The sequence below is a fragment of the Montipora foliosa genome, chromosome 4 (assembly GCF_036669935.1).
Source record: "Montipora foliosa isolate CH-2021 chromosome 4, ASM3666993v2, whole genome shotgun sequence".
Lineage (NCBI taxonomy): Eukaryota > Metazoa > Cnidaria > Anthozoa > Scleractinia > Acroporidae > Montipora > Montipora foliosa.
The window spans coordinates 17,245,905-17,257,923 of record NC_090872.1 but is presented as its reverse complement, the minus strand read 5'-3'; the positions used below and the strand labels follow the sequence as shown (position 1 = coordinate 17,257,923).

General features: G+C 41.7%; 1 protein-coding gene across 2 annotated transcripts in view; it reads right to left on the bottom strand.

Annotated features, from left to right (window-relative positions):
• Positions 1-11,838, bottom strand: part of LOC138000076 (prestin-like) — a 24,015-nt gene extending 12,177 nt beyond the window's left edge. Inside the window, exon 1 of one of the 2 annotated variants that reach the window (XM_068846229.1) lies at positions 11,213-11,838. In XM_068846229.1, coding sequence (XP_068702330.1) covers positions 11,213-11,522 — 310 coding nt within the window. In that variant the 5' untranslated portion in view covers positions 11,523-11,838. Of the gene's footprint in view, positions 1-436; positions 861-11,212 lie in introns of those variants that run through there. The other variant, XM_068846228.1, reaches the window with a different exon arrangement.
• Positions 11,839-12,019: the final 181 nt, after the last annotated feature.

Below are 12,019 nucleotides of genomic sequence, written 5' to 3'. Positions count from 1 at the left end.
TAAGGACTGTAAACCGGAGGTCCCGTCTCATAGCCCTTGTTGGAAATTAAAATGGTATGGGACGTTAAAGAACCCACTCACTGTTCGATAAGAGTAGGGGATCGACGTAGTCCCCGGTGTTGTGGTCTAACCTTATCTGGATGGGGGCATCTTTCACTTCCATAAAATTAATTGCAGCAAGCAGTCTGGCTAAAGCCTTCCACAAAGTATTGTAAAATTAGTCCTGGAAAGCCCCGTGGGGGGAGAGACTAATAGCAAATCATTGTATTGTATCTCATTGTATTGCTCAATGCGGTACAAACTAATTAAACGATAACTATTGGCCTATTCTATATTGATTGATGAACTTTTGCTTTTCTTTTGCAGTGCGGTAACATAATATGTACGTATTTCACTTGTGTCATTGACAATAACAACAGATGTTTTGTGTTTTTACCTAAAGGAATATGCATGACTCCCACTGTTAATCCTCCACTAACGTCAGCCAACAAATCACTCTTTATGCTGTATTTTGGCAGCCAAATGAAGATCGGAAATAGTTTGACGAGAAAGTTAGAAAATCCGTCCCAAGGACAAAATCTTGAAGTGAGATTTTTCGACATAACGAGTAGACGATGCTGATGATGCTCGTTGCTGAGCGAGGATGTCTCTAAAGGGTAGCTATTAATTGTGCCGAGCAAAAGAGATTCATCATACACTTTCCGCTGGATTATAATGTCGGCTGTTTCTGGCAATATTAAAGGTTGTTGCATGTTGGTTCGAACCGAGTAACACATCACAGAAAAATTTGCCTTCGCCCTTTCATGCCAGTGATTCGTCGAGACGTCGAGAAATGATCTGGTTAGACTGTTGTTCCCCACACAGTCACACCACTTTTGATGGCGTCACGCTTGGTGTAGACTGCCCCCATGTAAACTGGATTTTTGCAGCATTCAACTGAATAAACCGAGGTAGGCTGTTGTGGTAGTTACCCTACCTGAGCCGAAGTAAATTAGAAGACAATTTGAATATAACCGATGAGCAGTACTGTGTTTGGGCTGTTTTTCACTGTAGCCTGCGAACCAACGCAGACGAGTTTTCGTCGTTACTCAAACGACGGCTGGGCCATACATACGTTGATTAGGATTCAAATTTGGTGAGAAAATACCAAAGTTTAGAATAAATATATCCTCAGTTGCTGCTTACTTTTGTTTGATTTTAACGGCAGAGAATTTTGTATGATGTGATTCGGTGAGACTACAATGCACTGACAATTATCTACAATTCCAGATGCAAATGTTGTAAGACGAAGCTCACTATCCTCTTTTCCCCACTTCAATTCTCGTTGACTCCGAGAAATCGCCAGCGTCTAAACTCAACATTCGAAAAAGAAGGAAGGGTATTTGTTTTTGAGCTAGAACGAGAATTACCAAGGAAATTGTTGCAATATAACTCTTGATACCCGTCACGCAATATAATCTTTGGCTTCCCATCATGAGGGTCCTATGACTGTATAACATCGGTCATGTTGCTTTCAGATGACCACATAATGCTGTATTTCTCTTACGTAGGTGTAGTCTATGACCGATTACACTCTTTGAAACTTACTGACCGTTGCATTTGCTGTTGCCATTGAGTTAGAAGTTAAGACTGTCCTCGAGTACTTTGAGAATCCATACGAAGGTCTCGATTCAGATTGATGACAGGGATGGCTCAGCGCTGTGGCTTGTGTTCGGTTTCCAGACTCGATGTCAAATGTGGATTGAGTTTGTTGGTTCTCTACTCTGCACCGAGAGGTTTTTTTTTTCTGGGTACTCCGGTTTTCCCCTCTCCTCAAAAACCAACATTTGATTTGATTTGTGTTAATTTATTGATTTCAGGTGAAAGTGTGCTCCAGCGCTTGAAGACGAGACACTTAAATAAAGTTCCTTTCCCTTCTTTTTGTGGCAAGTCAATCGTTTACGTCGGTGTTTTTCAGCATGCGATCCCTGGCAGGTTACCTGGAACCATCCCTGGCATGCGATATGTTGTGCCTGTCACTCTTTCTTTCAATTAAGTAACAGTTGTTCAAAATGGATTTGTTTCGGCCTTTCATGTAATAATATTCATTTACATTACGTGTTTAGTATGCGCAGTATTTTGAATCGGGTTTCCTTTCAGCGCAAATTGTGCAACTGTGACTTGCTTTAGGGGCACCCAACGTCAATTTTCGGAAAATATCTGTTCGGAAGACGATTTGAGATCTAGAATTTTCGGAACATTTGTTGTAAAATTTCTTGCTTGCCTGCCTCTCCTAGGATTTTCGAACATCTAAAAAATGGTATAATTGCCCATTTATAACGGATTTTTGCCCTACAAAGGTCACCTAGAATTTTCGGGAGCCTTTTTTCTGGCTGAAATTTTCGAAAAGGTAAGTGTTGATCCCTATAATTTTCGGATCACTAGACCTTCAGCTAGGAAATCCGAACAGATGAAAAATTTTTGGAGGATAAAAATATACCTATATCTACCGTTTAAATACTAAAATAAGTTTAACAATGCTATGTTTAAGTTGTTTGAACTTTATTCTCGTTGGGTGCTCCTGTTGCTTTATATCCTTAGGGAAAGAATGAGTCGTTTCCGGCGATATGCAATGCACATGTCAGTGTCAGTAGTAAGTCAAGTCAAGACTTACATCCTATTTTCCATAGATCACTGAGTCTTTCTGTCTCAATTATTACCTGAATGGACATCCCGATCCACGGTCAAGGATTTATTAAAATAACTCCTAGTCGAATCCTTTTCCAACTTAGAAACACCTCGAAACGTTGTCTATTACAGCTTGAATACGGCCTCGAAACATTGACCCTGATCTTAATATTTCTAACCACGAATTTCGTTGTCAATACTTTTCCCCTCATAGTTTTCATGTATTTAAAACTGGTTTTTCGAGCACGCCTAACAGTGATTCGACATTTTCGCTATTCCGCCACAATAATGTTAGAAGTCTTGAATGTAATTTCGAAAAACTACAAACCCATCTTTTGAATGAGCTCGACTATCATTTGGATTCGCTCTGACGAAGGGCTAACGCTCGAAACGTGAGCTTTTAGAATCTCTGTACGGTGGCCAATTTACATTATCAACTCCGTTGATAAAACCAAATTTTTGTATACTACTTCCCCACCGACGCAGCACCACAGTTTCTTTAGAAACTACCCCTTCATTCTATCATTTAAATGTGATTGGGATCACCGAAACGAGAGTTACAGTTTCCAAATTGCCGGAACATTTGCCATCTTTACTTGGCTATGAATTTGAATTTGTCCTGACACCCCTTACTGCTGGAGGTGTCGGAATGTTCATTGACAATACCCTGAAGTATGGGGTCATAGAACTTGAAAAACGTCATCTGATACTTTTCAATGCCTTTGGATTGACGCTTTGTTTGAAAAGGAAAGAAACATTATATGGACAGCATAACTTCCCTGAGAGTTTTTCGGAGTTACCTGGATGAGGTGTTACTTCAGCCGCGGTAAGAGCTAAAATTTTGTTCTATATACGGTTTATACTTTTCATTATCGCCAGAGGTAATCAGAGCATTTTTTTACTTTAATAGATTTCCGTAGGCCCTTCGTATAAATCCCGGCAGGGCTTGGAGAATTGTTCGGAGCTTACGTTGTGTTGTTGTTTGTCCGTCGATACGACGAGGACCATCTACGCATCTTATGGAGGGGTGAAGGTGGAGATAATGATGATAATAAGGGTGATGATGATGCCGATTTTGGAGGAGGGCGTTGGGCATGGGGAGCGGATGCGGTGTGACGAGAAATTCATTTTCTGTGCGTCCGCAAATGGCTGGTAAGGCCAATCCGCGCCCGGAACGGTCTTGGGCTGTGGGAGCAAGGGATGATGGAGACAGACGCTGAGCTTACGTACATATAGTGAGACGGATTTGACGGGGGCATGCTTATTAATCAGTTTACAACGCAGAGAAAGCGCAATTAACATTTTGCGTCCTTGATAAGATCAATTCCCAGTTCACCTGCAGTAATTCAAGAATCGAGAGAAATCTCGCATCATAATCCCACTGAATTCCCTAATGTGCTTAATAACTTCTCTTCTTCAGTTGGCCAGAATCTTGCTGCCAAGGTACCTAAGGTACCCTACAGCAATCGTCAATTCAGTGAATATATGACAAAATAATATTAAACCCCTTCATTCTCGATCCTTTTTCTTTAAACTTGTCACTGTTCTTGAAATTGAAAATGAAATCTCACTCCTCATGCTTTATTCTTGTCCTGTTCTTGCATTGGAATGTGCGAAAGGCATGATTTCTTTACCACTAGCGGAGATAATGACTGAACTAAATACTTGTTTTAAGCAAGAGCCGATACAACGTAGATTTGATTTTAGTGATGTACTATATTTCGGCTGGCCAAACCACCCTTCTTCAGGTACAATTAGGATTTACATTGAATTGCTTCTATATACATATATATAGTAAATGGTCATTGACGTAATACTGGAAAAAATGTGATAAAACATGGCAGTTACAACAAAATTGAATTCAAATACTAAGAGTAACGGAAAACAACGGAAATGACTATAAATAATAAACTGAAATCCAATACGTTTCTTAGCAGATATAAAGCGGATATAATGACTGAATATGTCCATCCTAACAGGAATCTATCCTTCAAAATTAAAACACAAGAAAGTGATCTCGATCTTTTAAGTGTCACATGCAGTGATGATGAGACCGATCCAAGTAACTACCGTCCGATCTCTATTCTCTCCATTTTTTTAATCGAAATTATGTATGATCTTCTAAAATCGTTTATTGAGAAAAACGGACTGTTACATGAAGCGCAATATGGTTTTCGTGAGAAATCCTCCACCCAACATGCAATACTTGACATTGTGAATGCCATTCAGATGAACTTGGATAAGAAAATGTTCTCATGTGGGATTTTCATTTATCTTAAAAAGGCCTTTGAAACAGTTGACCATTGAGAAACTTTTAATCGCTCATCTAGCATACACGATCATCAGCTATGGGCAACTACTCTGCTAGCGAATCGCGACTGAGCTTACGGTTGAAGTCTTTTGCCAACTTTGGAACGAGATCAAGTTATGGAACTCTCTTCATCCTGACTGCCGCACGCTTACAAAAATGCCACTCGAAAAACGAATCAGGACATGTCTGCTTACAGTACTCGGAAATGAGGATGCTTATGTTGACGCCTACTCATTAATAACAAAATTGAATATTCATTACTATTGTACCCTATAATCCAACGGTAACTCTCCCGACAACAAATCGTTCTTCACGCTGTATTTCAGTTGGCAGCCAGCGAAGAATCGGCGCCAGTCGGTAAAAAAATCTAAAAAGTCCTTCCTGTGAACAGGTACACGAGGTGACGTTTGAGCAAACAATGTGAAACTGAATAATGTTTGTCCGATGGCTTCGACTCGTCAGAAGAACGTGAGCAGCAATCACTGGTTCTTGTTATTAGTAAGTCGTGTAATGTATTGGACCGCTAAGTATGTTGGGATAGGAAAAACCATGTGCTTTTGATAGCGGCGGCCATGTTACGTTTGCAATGAAATTGGTTGAGTTAAATCTGTTTGTTTGGATACTTTATTACTCTCGGGAATACTACATTGGCGACGAGGAGAAACGAAAAGCAATGGAAAAGAGCGTGTTACCAAAATTTGATTGTTTCTCTGATCCAGCGACGATTGGTCCCCGATGGAAGAGGTGGTTAACTTCATTCGAACTGTACGCGGACGGGAAAGGGCTTATTATAAGCGAAGGAACCACGGCAGGAACTAAACAGCGGCGACGAGCAATGTTACTCCACCTGGCTGGGCCTGATGTGCAGGAGATATTCACCACCTTAACTGAAACCGGGGATGCTACAAATAACGCCAGTGCTGTTGAAGCTCTCAACGCCTATTTCGTGCCACAGGTAAATTCACCATTCGCCCGCCAGACCTTTCATCGGATCACACAAAACCCAGGTGAGACAGTTCAGCAATTTGCTACTCGCTTAAGACAAGCAGCTAAAGATTGTGATTTTGGCACTGATACCGACAACCAGATAAGAGACGCAGTTTTGAATAAGTGCACTTCCATTTACATCAAACGAAAATTGCTTGAAGAAGGCCATGGACTGAACTTAACACGCACCCTAGAGGTTGCCGCAAAATGCGAAAAGATAGAAACCCAACTGGCTGCCCTTTCAGAAAAGGGGGTAGAATCAGAACATATCAATAGAATCAATGAGAGAAGTAACAATCCGAGTACTAGCATGCAAGGCCGATTCCAAGGGAGAGATAAGACATGTTATAGATGTGGTTTATTGGGACATTTCGGTCGTGATCCCCAGTGCCCAGCAAAGGGCAAAACATGCAGGAAATGTCGCGGGAAAGATCATTTTGAAAAAGTTTGCAAGACAAAGTCATATGCTCGCCAGGTTGGAGGGGGGGGGGGGGGGGGACCCGATGACAATGACCCTGGGCCCCAGCAGGACTATGCATTTAGTATTACAGAAGGAGGACACTCAGAAATGGTCACCGTACAAGTAGGAGGAGTAAACCTTAGCATGTTAAGAGACTCTGGGGCGAGCAGCAACATTATTGACGAGGGGACGTGGGAACAGCTTAAGGTGAAGGGAGTGAAATGCGAATCACAAGTGGCTACCCCAGACCAGAAGCTATACCCATATGCGTCTAGTCAGCCACTGCCAGTTAAGGGTAGTTTTAAGTGCACAGTGAGTGTTTGTGATAGATCCACCAAAGCTGAAGTCTTGGTGATTAAAGGTAGAGGGATGTCGTTGCTTGGAAAGATCACAGCCACAGAACTGGGGGTGTTAAAAGTTGGCATTAACATTGCTATGGTAACAAGTAAAGCTGACAATTTAAAACAGCAGTACCCAGAGGTGTTTGAGGGTGTCGGAAAACTGAAGAACAAACAGATATCCCTGGATATAAACCCTAATGTAAAACCTATTGCACAGCCTTATAGAAGGGTGCCATTTAATTTGAGAGGAAAGATCCGAGATGAGACCACAGAACTGTTGGACATGGGAATAATTGAACCAGTGGAAGGTCCAGCCCCCATGGGTCAACCCTGTGGTGATTGTCCCAAAGGCCAACGGGGACATCCGCCTATGTGTGGACATGAGACAGGCAAACCAAGCCATTATGCGAAGACGATATCCAATTCCTACAGTTGATGAGGTGTTACATACAATGAATGGCTCTAAGGTCTTCAGTAAATTAGACCTTAAATGGGGGTACCACCAGTTGGAGTTGAGCCCAGAATTCAGGGAAATCACAACCTTTGCTACACCTGATGGTTTGTTTCGATACAAGTGCTTACTCTTTGGGGTCTGTTCTGCCAGTGAACAATATGAGCATGAAATCGCTTCAGCCTTGGCAGGTATTGAAGGTGTCGAAAACATTTCGGATGACATTGTGGTGCATGGTCCCGACACAGAAACACACAACAGGCAACTCCATCAAACTATAGAGCGTCTGCAAGGGTGCGGTCTCACTTTAAATGCTGAGAAATGTTTGTTCAACACGGACAGGCTGGTGTTCATGGGCATGCTGCTTTCAGAGAAAGGCATTGGTCCTACAGCAGATCGTGTTAAAGCAGTATTAGAGGTGGAAGAACCAAAGAGTGCGTCAGATGTACGTAGCTTTCTGGGTTTAGCCAATTACAGCAGCCGGTTCATACCTCACTTTGCCACTTTATCTGAACCTATTCGATCCACCTCATTACCCGATGGACCCTGGCAAGACTTAGCAGTAGATTTAATGGGACCGCTACCATCTGGACATTCACTATTGGTCATTGTTGATTACTACAGCCGATTTTACGAAGTCGAGGTTATGCAGTCCACTACCGCTGAAAAGATCATAGACCGTCTGGCTGACACCTTCTGCAGACATGGGCTGCCAAATACCATCAAGTCCGATAATGGTCCACAATTCAAGTCGAATGAATTTAGAGAATATTGTGAACAGCATAATATTATACATCAGAAAGTTACTGCCAAGTGGGCCCAAGCCAACGGAGAAGTCGAAAGACAGAATCGGTCACTGTTGAAACGACTATAAATTGCTTAGGCAGAGAACAAACCATGGAGAGCAGAATTAAGGAGGTATCTCTCTGCCTACAGAAGCATTCCCCATAATACGACTGGAAGGAGTCCCGCTGCGCTACTTTTTAACCGAAAAGTCAAGGGGAAGATCCCTGATTTAAGCATCGGCCATGCCTATGACTATGAACTACACGATCGCGATGCTGAGCAGAAAGCTAAGAGTAAAGCTTACGCAGACATACACCGCAGGGCTAGCCCCTCCAGCATTGAACTGGGAGATGAAGTGCTTGTCCAACAAGACAAGACTAACAAACTCAGCACAGCATTTAACCCAAATCCCTGTAAGGTTGTCAGCAAGACTGGGAACAGCCTCGTGGTAGAGAGTCCAACAGGGAACCAGTACTCCAGAAACACAAGTCATGTGAAGCAATACATTAGAGAGGGAGATCCCACACTCCAACAAGGGTCAGACTCTGTGTCAACACCCCACACACCCCAGCAGGAACTAGACCCTGTGCCATCACCTTACCAACCAACCGTACCAGAATCGACTGCCGGGCTGCTGGATAGAGGGGAGTGCCCCAATCTGCAGGAGAATGGTGGAGCGGCACCAGAACCATCAAGGAATCTGAGACCCCAGAGGAGAACATGAACACTGATTCTCTCTCTTCGGAACTATATACAGTTTGAACATTTAAGTTTTAGAAGAAGAGACTTCATCGTTAGTATAGTTGACTTTATTGTTCGTGGAGATTTCTTTATTCTTGTAAGGGAGCATTTTTCTGAGGATAGGGGAGGTGTAATGTATTGGGCCGCTAAGTATGTTGGGATAGGAAAAACCATGTGCTTTTGATAGCGGCGGCCATGTAACGTTTGCAATGAAATTGGTTGAGTTAAATCTGTTTGTTTGGATACTTTATTACTCTCGGGAATACTACAAGTCGTTTCTTTGTACATTGAGGCTTTTTTTCGATCTAAGGAAATGACGCACTTGAAACACAAAAATCTTTCTTTGTAAAAAATTACACTGACATCTTCAAACTACATCTTCGTAGGAGCAGTCGTCGCTCAGATGGCTAGTGCGCAGCTTTCGGAGCGAGAGGTCCCCGGTTCGACCCTCGGTGACTTCAACGTCTGTTTCGACTTTCCTCTGATCCGTGTAGCTATAGCTTTGACTGAATCCCCTTACAACGGAGCACTGACAGAGGGAGGAGGGTAAAGGGCGCACCGTTTTAAGGACTTCCATTGATACCAGCCTCGTAGCTGAAGGAACTACCGACGTTAAATTAAGTGACTTTACCTTTACATTGATATCAATTTTTTTATCCAAACTGTAACCCTTTTCCATTTTGACTTGATGGTAAAGATTGGAGGAACTCATCACCGGAAAATGTCAAGAACGATTGACTGTTATTTTTTTAGACAGATAGATGCGTTGTCAGTGTAAAAAAAGGCTCAATAGATGATATTGAACGCCTCCCATCACAACATCTTGAAAGCTCATTAAGTTAAGAATTCAAAAGAGATCATAAGTCAAGGGCAAATAACTCTCTTTTGCATAAGCGATTTCCACCTGATTTCATTGTTATGTCTAAATTCAGACCAGCTAGAAAATTATCGTAAATAAGTTTGAGACGTTTTTAGTATTACTTTTATTGGCTTTACAAAGCTTTACAAATGTGTACAAACAGTTTGCAGACAAATTTATCTTCTTCGGGTTGCGTGCGTCTTTCAATATAAACCGTGATCGTGGTCTTGTGGCCGTACTCTTATCAGTTCCATGCCATAGGAAAAAAACCAATCAAAAAGCTCAGAAACGCATAGCATATTCTACTGATTTGGCCAGCCGAAATATAGTACACCACTAAAATCAAATCTACGTTGTATCGGCTCTTGCTTAAAATATTTAGTTTCATATTCTACTGTAGTCACGAGAAACTCAAGGCAGACATCCTTTTGCCCTGTGGTCTTCAAACTTGGCGTTTCAGTTGTCCGATGCAGAATGGGTGAGTACGGAAAAATGCCGTTTTCTTAGCGCTATTTTATTCAAATACAGTACTCATCTTGTTTTTAGTTGACAGTAGACGGGTGGCCTCACCAACAAAGGTGCACTTTCGAATAGCGCCGCATCAAATTAATCGACCAAAAAACCAAGGTACAGGTGTGTGTTTTCACGCTTCTAGAAAGTTCGCATTATTGCAGAAAGGGCACCTCGATACCTTCTCTGGAGGGGTCAGTCGTCATTCAACATAGTACAGCAAAACATCGAAGGACTTTTCATCCATATGCAAACCAAAATACCTCTGCTCTGTAATCTTTAACCACGATAATAGCTATTGCTCACGTGGAAAAATATGTTCTCCCTTAGGCTAGTGTACCTTGGAACTAACACTGTCCTCATTGATAATCTTAACGCAACTCGTTTTTAATATAACGTCATCACATGAAAACTGATGAAAAAGATCATAAGTCCATCATGTTGCAATTGTCAACGGGTTGGGGCTGAATTTTGGAAAATTACTCAACGCGCTGCGCGGTGCTCTCCTCAGCTAGATATTTTAGTACATCCAATTAATTTCAGGTCACTACCATGGAAACCAGAAAAGGGACTAGTTAGAACATTTTCTTTCGTTTTAATTCGATAATTCGTGATCATTTTAGGTATTGTTGGTGTAAAAAGCGTCCAAGTCTTGAATAGTTTCGCGGTAATTTTGGTGTACACAAGGGCCGGCAAGTTCCACTTGAGCAATTCTGACTCAACAATATCATAGATATGAACATCAGATTCTTCTGCATAACAAAAGGCCATGTTTATTTCACGGTTAACCACGCACTACTCTTGGCCGGCCGTATGGATTGAACTGTTCGTTTTTAACAAGTAAAGGGGTTGTGCAAGCAAGTAAACTGCTTGTATTAAAAACAATGACAACATTTTTGGCTGGACAGCCTGGCAATGACTTCCGGGAAATTTTCAACAGTTTTAAGACCGGTTTTCATAATAATACTCACGAAACAATAATATTCATATACATTTTGAACACATGAACGAAGAATTTCAAGACTGTTTTTTAGTTTGTCACTTGGTATTTCGGTATTAATCACTCCACGATCGTTTCATAATAATGTAAACTAATTACCTTGTGGAATATGCATTATTCCAACTGTGACTCCTCCAGTAATGTCAGGCAACAGGTCCTTTTTAACGTTGTATTTTGGAAGCCAGCGAACGATTGGCATTAAGCCAACGAGAAACCGACAACATCCTTGCCAAGAACAAGACCAGGAAGATAGTTTTGTGCAAACGGTGTGACTGCACTTTGTGCTGTCTGATGCCGACTCGGAGGAACTCGAGCCACGATTAGTTTTACTTAAGTGTAATTCATCGAAAACTTTCCTCGCTATATTGATATCAGGTTCTTCATTCGACTTGCTACCCTCCGATTCCATTTTGACTTGACAGAGCAGATTGTTTCAGGTGACACAAAGTATTTCAAGTTCGATTGACACACTGGAAATAGTCATTGCTCCGTGATTTAGCCAACCGGCTTTCACACGCTTCCCATGCTGTTATCTTGTTGTTTTTGCATGTGACATATGCATGTTGTGACGTCAGGTTTAAAGTCCTGCCAGTCGAAGTGTTAAAATACTCCAAAGACTTACTGAGTGCATTGTGCTGTATTCTTGGGGTGCATTCAGTGCCCTCTAAAATGACCAAATTCCATTTGAAGTTGTGCTCCAAGAGAAGCATTTCACTCCAGACATTTAGCATATACATAAGCTATCCAGTTCTCCTCGGCTCGTTTTAAACGTCGCATTTTATCGCTCATTTGCATTAGATTCGGCGGCGCATGTAAAATGCGACGTTTAAAACGGGCCTTCCTTGATCTCTTTTAATTTGTTGTCTTCCTTTACGTGCTTATTGGCTGATATAAGTCTGATATTGA